At 41.7% G+C, this 21,089-nt stretch overlaps 2 protein-coding genes across 8 annotated transcripts in view; one reads left to right on the forward strand and one right to left on the reverse strand.

The window, feature by feature from the left end:
* Window positions 1-21,089, reverse strand: part of map4k5 (mitogen-activated protein kinase kinase kinase kinase 5) — a 41,979-nt gene that overhangs the window by 9,465 nt on the left and 11,425 nt on the right. Inside the window, exons 4-28 of one of the 7 annotated variants that reach the window (XM_061796078.1) lie at window positions 20,613-20,703; window positions 19,783-19,847; window positions 19,642-19,697; window positions 19,462-19,509; window positions 18,595-18,637; window positions 18,126-18,198; window positions 17,909-18,040; window positions 16,014-16,076; window positions 15,846-15,927; window positions 15,658-15,774; window positions 13,885-13,963; window positions 13,552-13,605; window positions 11,593-11,651; window positions 11,445-11,512; window positions 11,103-11,141; window positions 10,009-10,053; window positions 9,619-9,661; window positions 7,550-7,760; window positions 6,949-7,034; window positions 6,656-6,697; window positions 5,670-5,754; window positions 5,506-5,585; window positions 4,454-4,514; window positions 3,181-3,295; window positions 2,557-2,615 (exon numbers count right to left, since the gene is read on the reverse strand). In XM_061796078.1, coding sequence (XP_061652062.1) covers window positions 2,557-2,615; window positions 3,181-3,295; window positions 4,454-4,514; window positions 5,506-5,585; window positions 5,670-5,754; window positions 6,656-6,697; window positions 6,949-7,034; window positions 7,550-7,760; window positions 9,619-9,661; window positions 10,009-10,053; window positions 11,103-11,141; window positions 11,445-11,512; window positions 11,593-11,651; window positions 13,552-13,605; window positions 13,885-13,963; window positions 15,658-15,774; window positions 15,846-15,927; window positions 16,014-16,076; window positions 17,909-18,040; window positions 18,126-18,198; window positions 18,595-18,637; window positions 19,462-19,509; window positions 19,642-19,697; window positions 19,783-19,847; window positions 20,613-20,703 — 1,896 coding nt within the window. The remainder of the gene's footprint in view (window positions 1-2,556; window positions 2,616-3,180; window positions 3,296-4,453; window positions 4,515-5,505; window positions 5,586-5,669; window positions 5,755-6,655; window positions 6,698-6,948; window positions 7,035-7,549; window positions 7,761-9,618; window positions 9,662-10,008; window positions 10,054-11,102; window positions 11,142-11,444; window positions 11,513-11,592; window positions 11,652-13,551; window positions 13,606-13,884; window positions 13,964-15,657; window positions 15,775-15,845; window positions 15,928-16,013; window positions 16,077-17,908; window positions 18,041-18,125; window positions 18,199-18,594; window positions 18,638-19,461; window positions 19,510-19,641; window positions 19,698-19,782; window positions 19,848-20,612; window positions 20,704-21,089) is intronic. The other 6 variants (XM_061796079.1, XM_061796080.1, XM_061796081.1 and 3 more) reach the window with 6 other exon arrangements.
* The window catches only part of atl1 (atlastin GTPase 1), a 22,707-nt gene continuing 22,308 nt past the window's right edge, over window positions 20,691-21,089 (forward strand). Inside the window, exon 1 of the transcript XR_009791632.1 lies at window positions 20,691-20,796. The gene's annotated coding sequence lies outside the window, so the exon portion shown is untranslated. The remainder of the gene's footprint in view (window positions 20,797-21,089) is intronic.

Raw genomic sequence — 21,089 nt, forward strand, 5'->3', positions numbered from 1 at the left:
TGATAGTGAGCTTGTGGGCCTATTCTGGTGGAAAAGATCCCCACTTCCAAGTAGTATTGTGTTATAGGAACCGTGTTAAACCAAAAATGCCATTGAAAACTTCAAAGAAAGGTAGACAAATTTTAATGGTTAACAACATAACTACTGATGATTGGTTCCTTGTTGTCACAGGAGTTTCAGGAAAAAATAACAATTGGTTACTATTGATGGAACAAGCAGCAAATGTAGCGAGAAAAGATTGTGTTGTTTGCATGGGTCCCAGGCCTTTGTTGCGCATAGTTCCGGCATAATTATCACAAGATTGTATTGTTCCATTTGCACACTGATTGAGGAGCATCTGCAACATTTGCACAACCATTGTCCCAGATTATCGCACTACTCGTCACTTTAAACCGCATACACTCCTTGAAGTCTCAGCGCCCTTTGCACAATGATCTTTGCACCGGACTATTGCGATATTAGTCATTCAAACTGCTGCTAGAGGACTGCATCTTTTTGCACAATTATTTTTTGTCAATGTCTTTATGTCTCCAAAGTGTTCTGTAAATTGACTGTCTGTTGTACTAGAGCGGCTCCAACTACCGGAGACAAATTCCTTGTGTGTTTTGGACATACTTGACAAAAAAGAGATTTATCCTGGCAGAGGCAAAATTATCCAACATAAAACATACATGGTGTTCCTCGTGGGGTTCCTAATCAATACAAATTAGCTGACCAAGTTGCAGGAGGATTTGAATACTTCATATGCTGTTGGTGTACGATTAATAAAAATGTTGATGGGATAAACTATATCCACTTCAATGTACAGAGATTAGGAAATTGGACTCAGAGTGGGTTGGAAGCTGTGCACGAGCAGCTCAAGGACGTTCCAAAGACCGCATAGCTGTCGACATGCTCCTCGCAAGAGAGGGAGGTGTTTGCGGTATGTTTGGAGAACAAACAATACTGCTTCAGATGGCAGCTTGACCAGAGCCATCGATGGTCTACGGACCCTCAATCAACACTCCTTGTGAAACAGCTCAATGGACGTTTTTGGTAAATATAAAACCCTAATTTCACCAATATTGATATCAATTGCTGTTTTTGCAGCCATTCTGACATTGTGTGGATGTTGTTGTATCCCATGCATTCGGGCATTAATCAGTAAATTAATCACCACAGCCATAACCCACATGGAACCGTATGGAGCAGATTTATCCTTTATTGGAGGTTGATAATAATGACGATGATGATGATGATGTTGTTTTACCTGATTTGTTTCCTGATCCAGGTGATTACGATGTTTAAACTACAACATTCATGTATGACAAGTTTACTCTGAGTGTAAATGTATTTGTTTCATAAAAATGATTCTACAATTAAAAATCGAAATGAAGTGACTGTAAGATGATATGAGAATTTGTGCAAATACATGATAAACAGGAGGGAAATGTTAAATATATTCTAGAAGTTATCATTTATTTGCTTAGCTTGCATTAGTATTATGGACGATTTTAGATGTCTCGCCTTCGAAAAGATGACTCAGCATCATCCGATGGAAGGGCGCCTGGACCAAGGACGTGATCGGATGTGGTCGGGGACGTGACAGGTGTTGGTCCAATGTTTTGTGTTGTGTCTTATTGTTTAGAACATTATGTCTGGGAAAAACCCTCCTATTTTCAAATAAATGCAGGAGCGACGGGAGAGATTGGTTAGAGCGTGTTGAGAGGCTGTGATCTGAACAATCTCCCATACGCCCTCCTCATGAGAAAAAGAAACCAGCGTCTTCATTCCTTTTGTGTCTATTTTTTATAATGTTGGGTAAGATAAATCCAACACAAACTCAAGGCCAGATCCGGCCCATCACATCATTTGATGTGGCCTGCTAAGGCATATCATGTACGTCTACGTAATGACTTGTGAAAAATTAGTAAAAAAAATTCAAATTTCCTTCACTTGTCATACTGCAACCATTGTTCGCTACTAAACCATTTTTTTAAATTAATTGAACAAGAGTTGAGCAAACTATTTTCATTGACTTCTGACTTAAAACCAATTATGCATCCATTAGTTGTGTCTATAACAATATGATGAGGTGATAATACAAGTATATGGTTTCACAGTCATAATGGCCCACTGAGCAAAACCATAACAGCAATGTGGCACGCAAAAAAATTTGGTTGTTGTAAGGTGTATTGTTTCAGTTATTATTATCTAATTTTGAGCATTTTTTTGTTAGCCAGTTCCCAACGTTAAAGTTATGGAACATTGTTTTGATAGTGTGTCATGATATATTTTTTTATAGTTAAATATAAAGGGAAACTATTTTGTGTGGAGTTTTTGTTTTTTCTGATGTGCCAAGTAATCAAAATAAGTGTTCCATATAATTGACAGTAAAATAAATAAATCATTTTGTACTTAAAATACACTTTATAGAGTCTGTACTTTTACTAATGTAAAATTGAGTAGCATCTGTATTTAAGTACATAGTGCGAGTACTTTTTCCACCTATGCTGTCCGGGCACATTTGAATAAGATGGACAAATAAAAGCACAAACGGCGCAAGGGGGGGCTCACCAATGCAGCACTTGTGGCAGCCCTTTGTGTCGGGGATCTTGGTCGTCAAGGCGAACCTCCTGAGGGGACAAAAAAGCGCTCTGTCAGCCGCGCTGAAAAGAGTCCATGACGTTGTGCCGAGCCGGACAAAGCTTCCACTTTAAAGCTAGTACGCTCATTTTTCACACAAGCAGCAGCTGGCAAAGGAGCACAATAAGGTGCTGACCAATTTGCAGAAAAAAACCCCCAAAGTTGATTGCCAAGTTACTTCAAAACAGCATTTATCCATCGGAAATAGTAGAGAGGCAATTCATCCGTGCTAGGCTAAAACTGTCTGCATCATAAAAATCTTTAACTGTAGAGGCAGTGTTTTAAAGGGAACAAATATATAAACTTGGGTATATGGTTAAATTTGAATGCATTTTTTTGATGTATGCAGAAATGTGTTAATGTCTGTGTGACGATTTCTATTCCCACTGGCCAGTGGAAGAGGGTTGGATAACCTGAATTTACCAACACTGTCGACAGGAGATTGGCATGATGTAACAAACAAATTAACTACATTTCCTTGGTACATACAAATAAAGTTGCCTGTGAGGTAACTTTAGGAAGACCATAATGCAAACATCATTGAGCGACTGTCACCTGGGCAGAATCTTGTCCGGGAAGCGGTGGGTCTGGAACTGGGCAGCCAAGCCAGGTTTCTTCAGCTGCTCAAAGAGCCCGATGAGATTGTGGGAGTACAGCTGGAAGTTTTTCCCTGTGGGACAATCCACCGCCAGACTTAAATGGTGGACATTTTTGTAACGCTGTCGCCAAAGAACAGCGCCAGCAGTTCAGACATTTAAGCGAGGTTAGACGTGAGCAGCGGAACAAGTGTGACGATGGTGTGAAGCACCATTACCTTCTGATGAAGCCGGTTAGTAGAGTGTCAAGTGAAGCCAGGCGGTAGGGGGGTGGACAGTGGTCAAAGGACAGGAAGGAGAAGAGAGCAGATGTCAAGCAGGTCCAAAGTAGATCTCATGATTTGCCATCCCATAATCCACATCAAACAGACACAAATGGTTCAGCCATATGAGGATATTTTGGTTACACGTTAAAAGCAAAATGTGGACTCTGCTATTTATAGGGACCAGGCCAGACGGTGAATAGTGAAAATCTGCGGATAATTGACGGCCATTATAATTGCAGTGAAAAAAATATATTTTTAACACCCCAAAATTGTGTTTAAAAGTTTCTTTTAAAAAATGAAGTGGGGATAAACCACAAGCATTTTGGGGGAAAAAGTGGTTTTTTTGGTTGCTTTTTTTTTTTTTAATTGAAAATAATCCATAGGCAAAACCGAGAGTATCCGGGGGGGCTAATTTCATGTACAATTCAAACTGTGAGCATTTACTGGATTGAAACATTTTAAGATGTTTGGTGCGGCTCCTCGATGTGCTTCAAATTTGGTAGCAATCACACAAAATCTCCAGGAGTCGAGTTGTAGAGAAAAGTGATCTCTTCAAACCAAATTTCACATTGCTAAGGAAAACTGAACTTTCAAGATGTTGTCAAGGTCCAATGTTTGGGCAATATTAGCATTCACGTTTTATAGTGAGTCATCAAACGTTGCCACTAAGTTCCACCCATAAAGACAAACTCACATTTCTCACAATCTAGCGTCACAGTATCTACGAACTAAAGTAATTAAAAGTTAGTTAGAGATGAGAAAAGGGAGGCCAAGCAAGTTTGATTCTACACCTACAAGGTTCTGTAAATTTTACAAACGTGAGCAGCTCTGGAGAGGCTCACAGATCACACAAAAGGGGAAAAAAAAAACATCTATTTTCAGGACGGACGGTGTCGCCAGATAACGCAGGACAAAAGCAGTGGTGGCTGATGACGGTGAACGGTAACGCAGGCCATCGCCATTTACCCGATAAAGACATCAGGTTGTTGTTGATAACATACAGCCACGTGCACTTCCTGGGGAACAGCTAGAAGGAAACAAAGACGATGTATAACCAACGTAGCATTGTGACAGCAGAGAGATTCAGCTCATACTTGGTCACTAAGGCTGGATTTACACCGCATGGTCCATGTGACAATGAAATTATATTGCTCTTAAGTGGCTTAATTGTGATATAAGTTAATGTACAGATGTACATATCGAACCCGGGTATCTTCCAAATGGGGGTAAAAATCTGATACGTGTTGGATAAGTGCCAATGCGAGTGCAGCATAAAATTGCAGATGGGATTTACTGCATCAATGTCAGTTTGGGAAAACACCGATTGGCGCGTCTGCCCAAACAACAAATGAACAAAACAAAACAAAAACACTCGCTGTAAATCTAAATTGCAGCCAAAGCATAGGCAATTCATCCATCCGTTTTCCAAACCACTTATCCTCACTAGGGTAGGAGGTATTGACAATTCAATATGGTCCATATAGTCAGTCTCCAGCCCATTAAATATGAATCAAATACAGTGCATTAGAAGTGTATATACAGACCATTAATTCGAGCCTAATTATGCTACATAAGAGGCCTAAATGAAGAAAATAATTGCAGACGGTGGCCAGTAGAGTAATGTGGGTGTCACCTTCAGTTAAATCTGCGAGGGCCAGCTGTGTAACGAATCTGTATTAGTTCATGAATTCTATTTAATTATGTTATTACTATGCTTTCATAAAGTACAACATTAAAGTGTATGGTTTTCCCCTCATTAAAAACACATTAAATTTGTTTTTTTTTTGGGGGGGAGGGGGTGGCAACTGGAACAGATGCATGGCATTTCCATTCATTCCAATGGTGAAAGATGATTTGAGATAAAATTGTTTTAAGTTATGAGTATTGTCTAGGAACGAATAAAACTCTTCTTTAAAGGCACCACTGTATAGGCATTAGATCGGGTTTGAGCACTTGGACCTGCAGCGTAAAATCCAGCCTAAAAATTGTATAACAGGCTTGACTCCTGTTGACTTTACCTGCTCCATTGTGGCCTCATGCAGCTCGTTCAGATTGAGCGTATAGATGCCATCTTCTGTCCCAAAGATCAGGTACTGGTCTATGAGGGGAATGTATAATACATGTGTATCAGGATGGTGTAAAAAATATGAAGCAGGTGGTGGCGTGACATTGGACATCATACCTTTGGTGTCCGGATGGATCCAAGATGTGGCGCAGTTGATCTTCAGAGGACACCCGTCGAACACTTTGGAGAAACAAGCACCCATCTGCCAAGAAAAGCAACATAGTTTGAAATAAGTACCAGACAAATTGTAGTGTATCACATTATCATGGGAGAGCAGTTTGGCATTTAGTGCCTTGCTTCAGGAAGACGCACGCACATACGTCGACTACCCCAACATGGCCGCAAACTTAAGTGTTATTTGGTATTAAACCATACCAAATGAACAACAATAATTGCTTAACAATAAACAGTTATTAAATAGAAAATAATTTTGAAATACACTAATGCAAAATAAAATTTAATCTGATTGTTCAAGATCAAGATTCAAGATTATTATTGTCATCATACAAGACATGATACAACAAAATTCAGGTGGACTCAAGGACTGGGCTTAAATCAAATAAGTATAAAATTAGTTAGTATTAGTAATTAATAAGTACTTCCATTCATTCACTCTAACTCATTCTGGACATTGCATTGACACCATACACTCAGTTGCTAGCGGATGTCGTGGCTAAAAAGAACAGCTGTATATTCTATACAATATTATACATTAAAATCGCACAGCAAACCACCCAAAAAAGTCACAGAAAGTATACTGAAATTATGATGAGCTTCTCTCAATTTACTCACTCAGTGGGAAATCTTGGCCTGTTTAGTTGAACAAACTAGCTAACCATTGCTGGCAAAGATTGATGATCAAAGATATACATTTGTATTAAGTAAATACAATTTTTCAGACCAATTGAGTGAAACTGGATAATTCCCCGTGGCACAGTGATTGGGAATTAGTGGTGTACCCAATGTGAACTGAACTGTGACTTCAAACTCAAGTTAGCTCCCGAACATAGTGACTTTTGAAACACTGCAAGCGTACAATGAGGCGACTAACAGTGTATTATGAGGTCAAGAGGCATCAGAGTGAATGCAGACAGTTCACTCACCAGCACTTTGGGTGTGGGCGGCAAGCCATTGATGGCGGGTTTCTAGCGTTGAAGCAGAGAAGAGAACACAGTGACGATTTTCTCAGATTTAGCTTCCAAGTAAAGCCCCGACAATCCAACAAACCAGCAATGCAAGGATGCACTTAAAGTGCATCCGGAAAGTATTCACAACACGAAATGTGGAAAACGTGAAGCTCTGTGAATACTTTCCGGATGCACTCTGTGTCTTCAACGTTCAGCGTGCTTGGCCATATAAACTCATTTGACGTAGAAGAGGTTGGAAAACTACGTACAGGAAAATCCTTCTTCAGCTTCCGACACAGCCGGTGGGGCGCCGGCTTGGGACTGTCGCCATTGACGCTTCCGTCCGAGTCGTCGTCTGTGGGAATGACGCAAAGGCATCAGTGTTGTTGGACATCATTGGACAATCGCATGTAGAGAATCTTTAAGAGGTCTCCCTCACCTTTGCATTCATACTTACTGACAGCTTGGTAAAGAAAAAAAGACCAATGAAGCACTTTCAACATCAATTTTTCAAGGTTTTCTTGGAATTCAAAGTAACAGCAAAGCACAAATTCAAATACAGGTGAACCTCAACAAACTAGAATATAGCATATACTACAATATCGGGAGAGCATATTTGTTTATTTCAGTAGTTCAATTAAAAAATATAAACTCGTATTATATAGTCAGTTCACAGAGTGAAATCTTTCATGACTTTTGAATACAGTGAAACTCCACCTAGTCGCAGTTCGCTACTCACGGCTTCACCTGTGTTTTTTCTATGAAACCTACCTATTCGCGAGAAAACACACAGTCATGTTTTTCTGCCCACTTTCTGCAACGCCCTAAAATGCCACAAGATGGCGGCTGTTCTAGCTAGCGTGTTCTTACCTTGGTCTGAGGCATGAGACAAGAGCCCGGGGCTGCTGACGCTGACAGAGAGGTAGTCTGGCGAGGCTCTCCCGGTCTTGTTGCAGTGTTCCGGCGTGCTCCGGCGTCGCGCAGCCTGGCCTGGACCGTTCTCCACGTTGGGGAAGCGCCGCACCGTAAGCGAACGCTCGTCGTTGTGGCCTGCCTCCTCATAGGGGCAGTGCAACGGGGGCTGCGGGTGAAGAGAACAAAAAGTCATTTTCGCAAATAGTGGCGGAGTTTATTTACTCGACTGCAGATGGGTGGAGGGCACAAGCCGTATAGTACAAATTCTGCTCCTCCGACAGTTTTAATACAGTTTTGGGCAAATTACTTTAAATATCTCAAAGATTTCTGATTTTTGAACAGGTTTCATGGGCCAGCTAAACAGCATAGATACTTTATTTAACTATTATTGTATGAACTTTAAACCACAACTGGTAGACGTCCTGTGGCCCTTAACGTATTTTTTTCACTAGTACTTTTTGAGAGGAACGGTAACAGCATCTTCATGACTGAAAAAGTAATTACCTAGACTATATGTTATTGACAAAAGTAACAGTTAGTAACGTTGTTTAAAACTGTTACTCCCATCACTGCAGATAGTATAGTTTGTCAAGTGTAAGTGGAGTTACTGATACTTTAAGTCATAAATACATTGTGGAGTGACCACACATCAGTCTACTGCAATTATTCCCAACCGCTGTGCTGTGAGAGATCATCAGGTGTACCACAGAAAATTCTTTTACTACAACTGTATATTTGTTCATCTATGCCAGCGACGTATAGTGACAGGCATAACAATGAATGCTACTACAGAGGTACAATTAACACGTGTATCCACCTGTTGCCAAATATACAACAGAATAAGTTAAAATAACTTCCTGCGACTATATCAGCTTTGTGTATCCACCTGTTGCCAAATATACAACAGAATAAGTTAAAATAACTTCCTGCGACTATATCAGCTTTGTGTTTCACTAAACAGGCTCAGATTTCGCACGGATTAAATAAATTAGTGAGTAAAAAAAGATGACATTATTACTTTAGCGTACAGTGGAACTTTGACTTAACGAACCTGGAACCAACGGACTTAGGCTTTAACGGACTGAAGATGGGGGGGAGTGTCCGGTTGGATCTCAAAACGCCCTCTTGTAGCAAAGTCCATTAGTTCCAGAATTGGCCACTGTTGTTTACTGGTGCAATCGCCAGACAGCAACTGGTACCTGTATTTCTGCGTCGTGCCGCTGTTGTCACTCGGACGAAGACTACATATGGCTAACCGAAGTGCCTATGTGACGGTCATGTTGGCAGAGGCGACATTCCCATTAAATGCAACGCATGGACATTAGCTTAGCGTCGCTACTGGCGCACAGCTCAAAAGGTGCGTGTCGTATCAACCTATTCATATCTATGGCTGTTGTTTACTCTTTGTGTCATCTCCCTTCTCTATGGCATCCAATCGTAACGGAGGTGGGAAAAGGAATCGCGGCAACCTCGCGACTCTCGAAATCGACTCGCCGCCAGCACGCCATTATCACCTCTCCCAAGCATCAGCGATCACAGCACTTTTATGGCAGTATTAGACCATCCCAGCAGTGTTGAAGGTAAGCTTAGGCAACTTTAAAACTTTTCAAACATTCAAAATTAAATTTTTTTAACCATACTTTTGTACTGTGCTGGGTGTATTTAGGCCACAAAATGTGCTTCAAATCAAAGGACAAACGCCTTTAACAGACGGCCCATCCCCCTCTTAGTCCGTAAAAATTGAGGTTCCACTGTGTATACTTTTTGTGGCTTTTTTGTTTGGTGGTGTGCCATGAGATTTTTCTCAAGTTCTCTGTAGGTGCTGCTGTTTTGGTTGGCAAATGGGCACAGCAGTTTAAGACTAAAAAGACGAGCGTGGAGGCAGACAAATAAATTCCCCCCCCTCTTCCTAACACATTTGAATACTGTTTGTGGGAGGCACTTGTCTTCTGTGATGACACAGCTGACGTCTATTAGCTTGTCGGACACTATTTGTGGAATGGTGGTTTGTAATCGGCGCTTACCTTCGGGGGCCGAGGAGGAGGATATCCTGGCTTGAGTGTGGATCTGAAATGGGTGGGGCGAAGAATAAATTAGGACCTCAATAAACGACGTCATTTGAATATACAAGCCGGCCTCAGTGTTAGCTAAACCTGCACAATTGAATGAGATCAGATACAGTTTGTCCAAGGGAATCAATATATCAATGTCTTTATAATTGAGGTTGTAGTTTTTCTTTTAAGTAGATAATGCAAGTGCAGCTTTGGCTTCCCTTTTTCTAGCTACATGAAAGCAAATGACAGTACTAAATGTTTGAATTTTTGATGCCTCACTCTCATTAAGGCTGTGTGGTGTGTGCGTGTGTGTATGCGTGTACTGCCGCAGCCAGTGATTAAACGCAAGCGTTTCCTCACAGTTCCACTTCGCCAAAAGCGTCCTGCAGGTGAGCGACGTGTCCCCTGCAGCGAGTAAACAGGTGAAGCAGAATGAGAGGTTACACTCCTCGGTGGCGTTCCGGGACCAACGTTGAGGGTTAATTAATAAGGGTCATAAAATAAATGCTGTCGGGAGAGGGGTATGGGGGTGTCCACATTTTTGGGGAGGGAAATGTTACAAGGTAGTCAGTCCAGTGATGCCAACCCTCACAGCAACCAGTGCAATGATATAACGGACAGCTACTAGATCCTTCCTTTGCACGTCATGTGTTCTCCTGCCACACAGAATGCATATATTCTGAATTAATGTGCACATACCAGTTGTGTGTTCACCCGCTCACAGTTGTTACTTTATCCTGCTTCAAAGTGCAGCTCACAGATGCAGTAAAGCGTAATGGAAATTTGAGGGAATACCAGCTTTATTCAAATCTCCAGTGTGGGCAAATATCTGTTTCAGTGTTGAATAGAACCACCACCACCAAGTTCCGGACCATACCGTGGGTTACCTGTACCCACCACAAAATATAGTGACTTAATTGCTAATTTGGTAATACTCACTCTGCTTTTGTTGACTTGCTCTCTGTTCGCAGCCCTGTTGTTAATGTCAGCAGTGCATGTCAGCGGGGACGCGCTTTGAACTACGAAAGCTGTTAAAAACACTCCTACATAAAACATTTTTTTTTTTTTTTAAATGCCGACAAATAAACTAAAATTAATCAAAATCGATTAATCGTCCAGCCCTAAGACCGTCAGAATTATTTTTTTTATATAAAGTTATATCAGAATAGTGCAATTTGCATTATACTTCCAGCCTTTTAGAGATCCGTAATGTCCGCAGTTGTACTTAATTCTCCTGGGAAAACCAGAAGGGTTGGCATCGTCTACACTTTATTCACCTGATTTAAATTTTATTGGGGCGTTTGCAATGACAAACAACACAAGCTGCTTGTGTGCTATTTAAACTAGCATCTAGCTGGTTACAGTTGGAAGATGTCACAGTGAATTGGGAGTAAGTGTGTGGACTAATGGATGCACACTACAGTTGAACACAAGCAACAAGTGTTGAGCGTTACCGTTGGAACAACTCGTCCTCAACGCTTTTGAGGAGACTCCTTCGGTGGGGGGGGGGGAACGAGGTGAGAGACGAGACAGGCCGACGGGCAAAAGAGGGGGGGGGGGAGAGACGGAGAAAGACAAGCAAAGCAAAAGGGAGACGTAAGAAGGAGCCTGCTTACTTGCAATAAAAAGTAAAGAAACATACAGCAAGCAGGGGGGAGTTCATGCTCATTAAGAATCAGTGAGTCAAGCAATCATGAGTTTAAACACTTCATTGTGGACGTGCATGGGGGAGACAAAGCCAAATTAAAAAGGTGCAAACAGAGCAGTTGCCTTGACGATGGTTCCCTAGGGCTTACCTGGCTGTTATTCCTCCCTCGGCAAAGGGGCTCCAGGGGGACGGGAAGTCATTATCTTTACTCACATCCTGTGGAAACACACAAGCAGAAATAGCAGCGGCTTGATACACCTGCACGTCGGCGCCATTATATGCCTTTTGATCCTCACCATTTCCGAATGGGCCTCTGTTTCCTTCCGCAGCGGCGGTTCAAACTGCAGCTTGTCGACTACCAACGAAAATAAGATGCTTTTTAATGGTGACCTGCTTACCTTTGACACAAGAGAGCATCAGTGATCAACACGAACGATACCGGAAACTCAACATTAGTCCCTTTCACACTGCCTGTAAATCACAGCCTCTTATGTTATCATTTTCCATGTCACTGTTCTGTATAGACCTTTTTACCATGGCGTCACACGTACTTCCAAGTCGCAAAAGCTCAAGCGAGCACAGATGGCACCACTAGTAAACAAACCCTTTTATGTCATTGGACCAAACCTGAGCGATTGAGAAAATAGGGTTAATGGCTTGAATGATCATTTTAGCCTTCTTCTCTACCGTCAGTCAAAAAGATGTTACGTAAGGTAAATTTATTTTTTGAAGAGGTAAGGTGATACAAAAATGTGGTGGAAATTCAGACATAGTACAAGTGCTTGTAAAGCATATTAATACATTTGTTTCTAAATGCATTATACATATTTGAAGATAATTGGTGAAAATGTTAAGAAGACTGAGAACTATGTAGTACTGAATTGTGAAGATATGGCGTTCAACTGCCTTTCACCAGTTCTGTGTTCCTGACTTTTTTGGGGTATCGGTATAACAGCTGTCAAGCCAGTCACCGCTGCCAATGAGGCTCTCTAAAGGAGCCTCGCCAGCGCAAAGCTCCTCCTTACCCACAGGTTCCACTAGATTCATCGTGATTTTTTCTAAAGGGAATTTGAAAAAATCTTTGGAGCATATCTGGCAGTGCAACACCAAACAACACCTAGTGTCCTGGCAGCGCCTGTTGTTTACAAACTTGAAAATATCTATAAACTTCACTGAACGGAATGAGAGGACGAAGAAGGGGATGCATACGAAGCGTGTATCAGAGCCATAACAGGCGGTTTGATGGACGGGTGTAAGGCGGATTCAGCAATGAGTGCATCCCACCTTTGCTGGATTATTTTTGAAAACATAAAATTGAATAAACGCTGGTTTTTCTATTACATCTCATATGCATTTTTTTAAGCCCCTTTCACACTGTGTACCCCTGATCAGTGTAAACGGCAGACATATAATGGAAGGATGAAGCCAACACAGGATTTTTTTCTGCCTTCAGTGGTAGCATCAGAGCTGTGACAAATGCTGGGCGATACTATTTGTGAGGGGGTTTTGTGTGTCTCTTTTCAGTGTCACTGTTCTGTACAAAGAGATTTGTGTGAACACACAGTGGTGAAATCATCCCACTTTTGCCAGGTTCTGAGTAGAAGGCATAGGCGGATAAACGTTACAGTTATTACAGGGTCTCAGTGTAATATATTCTGTTACAGAAGGATCTCTGTGTAGGCTAGCGTTAGCCTTGGCGCATAACTGTGTGAAAGCGAACATAGCAATTTGCTGGGTTTTGTATGAAATTTGCAGAAGGATAAATGGCTCAGCGCGACTGTGGAAACTTTGCAGGATCTCTGCGTTGAGGCTTTGGGTTCATCCCAAAAACAGCAGATTGACTACAGACAGACCTAAAAAGAAAAAAAAACTTGTGCTTCATTGACTTATCATGAGGCCTCAACACTAACCAGATCTCAGGAAATACTAAAATCTCACATTTATCTCAGTATTGAAGATCCAATATAAGCAAGGTTAGATGGAAAAAAATTGAGTGTTCCAAACCATGAGTCAACTCTACTGCAGTGTCAACAACAAAACAAAAAAAGCAAGAGAAAGTGCTGAGTCAGGTATGAGTCAAACGTTAGGATCCCATTAGTCGAAGGTGAAACAATGCTATTTCTGTCAGTCTTGTCAGAGAGCCACACACATTTTTTAGGGAGGAGAGTTTACATGTCACAACAAGACCACACGATAGTGTGGGCGTGGAAGTTACAAGACACAAACACGCGTCGTCTCGCTATGCCGCCACTGACCTGCTTGGCTCCCTTGAGGGGATCGCGGCCCTCCTTGCTCTGTCCCATTGTTTGCTTCAAGGTGAGAAAGACACATTGAGGAAGGGGTGTGTGCATGGGGGTGCTAAATCACGCAGAATGGAGCGCGGGATCAGAGACAAAGATGTCCATCTAGGTTCTATTGTGCTATTCTCACACCCACACACACGCGCACGCGCTGTGGTCTGGAACAATGCCAGTGCAGAATGAGCGGTAGTGGGACCTCTAGTGACCTAAACAGCTGGGCTGCTAACAAGTGAAGGTATGCGGGTGGGTTGGTGATGGATTTGGGGACTTTTTTTTTTGCCTACTTACAGGCCATCTCAGAGCGCGTCCTCTCGGCCCGGGCATGCTTGTTGGTGGAGCGGATGGTGTGTCGGACCACAGAGAGGGGCTGCGGAACAGATTGGGCACAGTTTGTCACATTGATACTCTGGTGTGTTTTTCTTTGCATTTTGTTTCGTCTAGTCATAAAGAAAAAAAAAAAGTGAATATAAAAAGTCTACACACCCCTTTTCAAATGCCAGGTTTTTGTGATGTAAAAAAAAAAAAAGAGCATGGTAAATCATTTCAAAACTTTTCCCACATTAACTCATTGACTGCCAGCCATTTTCAAAGGAGAGTTCCCTATATGGCCAGCCGTTTTAGAGCATTTTGATTCATCTTTCAAGACCCACAGAATATCATATTCTGTGACAATATAAGGACCCAACCTATCAAGAGCAATAATACTCTCTTCTTATACCATTAAAAACAGTTTGTTTCTACATATTTCTGTTCTTTAGTAATCAGCACTAGAACGTGGGTTGGTTTCACTAAAAACAGTGCGTCTGACAAAAGTGGAGAAAACAGGCTTTTTGATAACATAAAATTTATCAAATTATAACATGAAATTTTAATATATATAATGTGATATTGAATTTTTATTTTTTTTCTGGTGTAGCAAGAATACACATCCATAATCCCCCCCCCCCCCCCCCCCCCTAGTTTACAGAAAACGTAAACAAGTTTTGCTTTTTGGTAAGGTTTCAATTTGTGGCTCAATCCCTACTTTTGCAACATGCTGTATGAATGGCCACCATACCTTTGGCAAAGATCAGTGCGACTGACTGATTCTCCTTTCTCATCATACGGAACACAATGTGAAAATGATTCAGCACATGTGTGTTTCTTGGCAGGAATTAAACTTGCTAGTCACTTTTTTAAAAAACAGTCACTTGAGGGGTTGGAAAAGTGTCTAAGTTGGCAAGTCTGACTATGGTCTAACTACTCAGTTTGCAGCCATGGACGAGCTTTGAAATATGGAAGACGCATGCAAAAATCTATAAAATTGAATAATCGCCCAGCCCCATTTTCTCATCTTATCTGATTTGGATGAAATGTGCCATGTGTGTACACAGCATAATAAGCCATTACACAAACCAGTTTCATGCTTGCATTTGGCAAGAGCTTTTGTGTAACAGTGCTAATCTCAATAAACATGTTCAGCAGCTTATAATATCTGCCATAAATCATCACTGTGAGGATGACATTTCTTTTGTATCTATAGTACTATTTACAAAAGTACACAGGTTTGCATTTATATAACAATATTAAACCAATTTTTTTCTCTGTCTTTGTTTTCCTTTGTTGATTCATACCACTTCAGCCTAAGCAGGAAAGTCTGGTTCACTAGACAAAATCTAACAGGGGGCAGGTACTTTGTTTACCACCATTTTTAACCCTCCTGGTATTGTGTGGTACCAATAGATGTTTACAAAAAACAAAAACCTAATCAAATAAAAAAATACATAAGATCTTTTTTCTGGTGCTAGAAGATGGAAGAAATGTCCAATTTCTATATTTTTTTGGGTGCAAATTACCATTATTTTGAACTAATTTAACATGCAAAATAAGTATGGATTAAAAAAAATTACAAAATCGTGCAAATGAGAGTTTGTGACAAACTAAGGTCACTTGTATCTCAAGGCACCACTGTATTCCAAAATGTAGTTTTTATGGAAAAAAAGGTTTGAGTGAGTTTTCACAAACAAACCTACCAGGAGGGTTCATTCACATTTACGTCTGCAAATGTGTCTGTAGCTTTACCTCGAGGTCGTCGTCGTCCGCCTCGCTGTAATGCTGATGGTTGTCGGGGTTGTTCATCCTGTCCAGGAGGTCAACAGCAAGCCGCCTCGTCAAGCCCGTCTGCGCCACATACACGTGCTGCGCGGAACCACGAAGTTAGGTGGAGACGGTGAAGCAAGTATCGCTACAAAAAGGAAGCATTCGATTACCGAAAGGAGTTTCTCTGCTGTGGGTCTCTTCTTGGGGTTTTTGGTCAGGGACACTTTGACAAAGTTGTGGAAAGCAGCAGACCTGCAGATACAAAAGCAAACAAAATGTCACAACCTCATCCTCCAAGGAAGGCTTATACAGAACACAGTGTAAGAGTGGCCACTCACCATTTGTTTTTGTCTTTTAGCTTGGGCGGCTGGAAGCTGCTCTTTGACATAAGAAACAAGGCCCTAAAGAAACAGGGGATCAGACTGTCACCATTAGATTTGGAATAAATTGGCGTATAAGAGGCATAACGGTAACGGTGTCCGTAGTATGCGTTCACACAGCTGTTGTGGCATCCTACATTTGGATCATTAGATGCGTCGCAACATCAGTATCAACGACAGTTGTTTCTGACACAAAACGAGGGTGAGAAGGGAGTCTCGGGTGTTTAACGTCAAACTCTGGTCGCAGTATTCTGCTCCACCTTGCCGGTGATCTACCTCTGATATCGTTAGCAGAATAGCATTTTCGCAAATGTAATTTTGTTAACATTTTTGGAAAATAAGATAAACAGTAAATTCAACAAAAAGAAGACAATTTCCTCGGTCCAACCTATGTGGACCACTATGACCTGGATGATAAATTCTACACAGAATTTTTTTTGTTTGTTACAATTACATTGCTAGTTTTTATTGACACTGTGACAGTAAATTTAAACTGACTTAAGTAATTATGCTATTAGGCAAATGATATTGGGCAACAAAGTCAGAAAATTTGTGGGTTGACTTCAATACCCCATCCCGCATCAGTACCTTAAACATAGGAAAACAAACTGGAACAAGCAGTACAAAAGGAGCTATAAAATCCTATGAAAGGAGTTATAAATGTCTAATACATAGAGAATAAAAATGGATTTAGTGTATTATTTTAACCATAAATGTTTAAATATTACTCAATTAATAGGCAATGGAATTTGACCTGTGAGTCATTTCACCATTTTTTCCCATGCAATATTAAGAAGAATACAGGAATTCCTCGAGTTACGACGTACTCGACCTACGACGTTTCGACTTTACGACGCCCGTGCCTCATCCGCCAGCACCATAGTGTTTCTGCTTAGCTAGTGCAGAGTGCTTGTCTGTGTTTGTGCGCCGGGATTATCTTTGCCTTTTTCGCCCTCCTTTATTCACACTCTCACCAGTAATGGTAAGTACAGCATCTTATTTTTTTATTTTAATGTATTTTAGTTTCTTTATACGAAGTGTTAACCTTTCCTGCTACGGTCACCTGACCGTGGTCGGCAGACGCAGGGGTTAACTCCCTTCTCTCGTTCCACAGCTGAGCTGGGTGGCGGCAACAATAAAGGCACGAAGCACCGATTTGCTGCTTTAATGGCTTTATTAGCTCCTCTGCACATTCGACGTCAACGGGTCCTCCGCTAATCGCTACTCTTCCCCGGTCGCCGTCACTACACGCTACTGTACACAGTCGCACCGGCGCGCACTCCTTCCTCCTTCACAGTCCAGATGCCTGCGCAGTCCCGTCTCACTCACACAGACGCACAAACCCACACACTGAGCTTGCTGTCACAATCACCTGGGACAATACCTGGAACAGAAGTATTTCGCCATAAATTTCGAGTTTAACGGTGAAATCCGACTTACGCGTAAATTCGTGTTACGTCGCCAGCGTAGGAACGGAACTCGTTTGCAAATCGAGGACTTCCTGTATTAAGTTTTTCGTGTAATTTTACCATTTTATTCTTTTCAGCATGGTTGTAATACTCCCTTGTATATTTGAAATAACCAGAACGACATCAAATAAGCCACAAAGTTAGGTAAGTTGCAGTAATGCGTTGCTGTATTAAAGTGATTATGTACAGGTGTGTTTAAAAGTTTTTTTCAAGGTTTTTAAATACCCTAACAAATATGCTAATCTCCTTCAGCCCTTGCGCAATGATTTGTATTATATGTCGGCATTAGGCTGGCGGCCTTTCGTTAGTTATTATATGGTTTGGTTGAACATTTTCGTGTTTCAAAATACAATGTTGCGTTCTCTTTTGTTGGTCACTGTATACCTCATGGGGTGCAGGTCAAACATGGGGGGCTGCAACTCGGCCAGCTCGATGGACGTGATGCCCACCGCCCAGATGTCGCACAGCTGGTTGTAGCCGCCGTTCTTCTCCACCGCAGCCACTTCCGGAGCCATCCTGCACAACCATCAGGACGGGAATCGGCGACTTGAGCTTCTTTCTGAAGCTACTTTTCTAAATGCCTCGCTGTAAACGTACTCACCAGTAAGGTGTCCCGATGAAGGACTTTCTCTTGGCGATGGTGGCTGTTATTTTTGCTGCGACGCCAAAGTCGGCTGTACACACACACACACACACACAGACACACGTACGCACATAATGAAGCAAACAAGCATACATGAAACGCACAACACACGCACGAAAGACAAAATGCGCACAACACCCACACAACACGCACACAAACCGATAAAACGCACAACATGACAAACAAAACACGCACAACCAAACGCACCACAAACAGGCAAACGCACACAAAAATCAACGTGCATAAAATAATACGCGTGCGCACAAGCACGCACACACACATGCAAAACACATGCACAAAATGCACAAAAAAATGTATATCCACGTGCACAAAATAACATGTATGCACAACACACACACAGGGGTTTTCAGTGTTGCGAAACCAGCTGCAGACAGCTGAGGAATGAAGACGCGCAAGAGCCGCTTACCCAACTTGACGTCTCCGTCGTTTGTCAGAAGTATGTTGGCGCCCTAAAAACACAACACAAACACACCCGAGGGTTATTCCGTGCGTAAGACGTATCACGCCACATTCGTAGACCATCCGGTGAGCGAGCCGGTTCTTTTGGCGGCCTCTGTGGTAGCATCCTGCAAACGGAGGAAAGAGGAAGGGCTCGCTGCGCAAAGACTGGCAGAGATAATACGCATGTGCGCCGCCAACCCTCCTATGATAACATGAGAGGCCCGGAGGGAGGAGAAATGCGGCAGTCGGCTCAGTTGTGGGAAGTAAGGAAGTATGAATACTTCTGACACAAAAAAAATTAAAACCAACTTCTGGTGGTCAAAAATTCTCAGTTCAATTTTTTGAAGAAAAAAAAACAACGATGATACCTTGACTAATGAACTTCCTGATTTCCAAGTTTTTCGAGATAGGCCGATCTTGCTGCCTTGACTTACCAGTGAGCTTCAGGCTCTCCACAGCTCAAGTCCAAATCAGTTTACAATCAAATTTTTCTTACAAATATGCTTGGGTTCACTAAATATGCTTTGTGACTTCCACACTGAATGCTCACTTATGCTTTCTCTCACACAGCATCATGAATTTCAGGTATATTTGTTTAATTTCCTGTATATTACCCCACAGTATGGATCCCAAGAAAGTGTAACGTGTAAGTGAATGCGCTATTAAGAAACGTGGAAAAGTATGCACCGCGTCTGCTCAGCTCTCACTGCTTAGGTAAGCTCTCCTCAGTCCCCACTGCTGGAGCCGTGCAGGAGCAAGCTACAAGGCACTCTCTAGGCCACGCTATTTAAAGAAACAACATACATATGTACTACTGTGTGTTTGTGTGTACCTTAATATCACGATGCATTTTGCCCTTTGTGTGCAGGTATCCCAAACCCTGTAAAACGCAAGTCATGATCATCATCATTATGAACAAGTGAATAAATGATTTTAGAGATTACAAAAACAAAAAAAATAAATAAAAAATAAAAACAATTTAACAACAACAAAAAAGGGGGAGGCAAATCACCTGTATAGTCTCCCGGCAGACGTACGCAATTTGCATCTCCGACAGAGGACCTGTCACTGTAACACATTGGAGATATTTCTGTGAGTGCAGTGCAGGAAACACACATCTGTTAATGGTTTAAAAAAAAAAAAAAATGTTCACCATGATAAATATCCTGCAGGGATCCCCCACCGCAGTATTCCATGCATATCCACAGCTTCTCTCGACTGAGCGGAGCACAGGAAATTATTGAGTCAGTTTCATACATTTACAATACAACACCTCATAACAATGCATTTTTGAAAATGAGAGCACGATGTACACCAGGGCTGGGCAAACATTCGTGCCCAGGGACACATTTGATTTTTAAAATGGACAGTTGGGCCACGTCATTTGTAGATGAAGTGTTTAAAAAAAAAATAATCAAGAAAAAGCGAAGTATATGTAGTTTAGTTTATAACAAAATAACTCTGTATAATTTGTACATTGTTTTGTTTTATAATTAGTGTAATTACAATTAATTAACCAATTATTTAAAAAATAGAATAAAAACATCCATCCATCTTCTGAGCCGCTTATCCTCACTAGGGTCGCACGGGTGAGCTGGCATCTATCTCAGCTGACTTTGGGCGAGAGTCAGGGTACACCCTGAACTGGTCACTAACCAATCACAGACAAACAACCATTCACACTCACATTCACACCTATGGACAATTTGGAGAATTCAGTAAGCGTCTCCATAGGCGGTATCACACAATTTTTTTTTAAATCAAAGTGTTTTTATATGCCCGAATGATGTGACGCTATCAGAGAACTCCTGTCAAACCTGCTGGAAGTCGGGAGCGGCTGTACTTCCTGTCGCACAGAGGCGGCCCCTGTGGCGGAGCCTGAATATACTGTGACTCACCAATTAGCATGTGACTTCCCGCCGCTGGACTCAAAGCCCCTTAAAACCACAACGTGTTGAACACTAAATCTGGTGGCACGCTCACCAGAGGTAGCTCCCGAAGTAGGCCACGATGTTGTGGTGCATGCATTCCTTCACCATGAAGATTTCCTGTTGGATGATGGAAAAGTCGTCCCCTGGAACACAACGGCACGGAAAACACATTAACGTCAGCGTCGCAAGGAGAAATCAGAACCTTTGGTTTGTAAAAAGGATTTTCTTCAAGTGAGGTTAGTAGCAAAGGGTGAGGGTTTAAAATTAGGATTACAAATTTAGGTTAGTGTTTCAAATTAGGGTTTCAAGTGAAAGTTATGGTTTCAAACGAGAATTAGTGTTTCAAATTTGGGTTTCAAACAAGTGTAAGGGTTTCAAATTGAGGTTTAAAGGCAGGGTTAGGGTTTCTATCCAAGGTTAGGGTTTTAAATCCGCTATATGCAGAACGTGCCCAAACCTGGAAAACGGGATAGTTGATTTACTGTGTTTGCTACGCTAATGAACATAACCAGGATTGATGACATGATTG

The sequence above is a fragment of the Phyllopteryx taeniolatus genome, chromosome 13 (assembly GCF_024500385.1).
Source record: "Phyllopteryx taeniolatus isolate TA_2022b chromosome 13, UOR_Ptae_1.2, whole genome shotgun sequence".
NCBI lineage: Eukaryota > Metazoa > Chordata > Actinopteri > Syngnathiformes > Syngnathidae > Phyllopteryx > Phyllopteryx taeniolatus.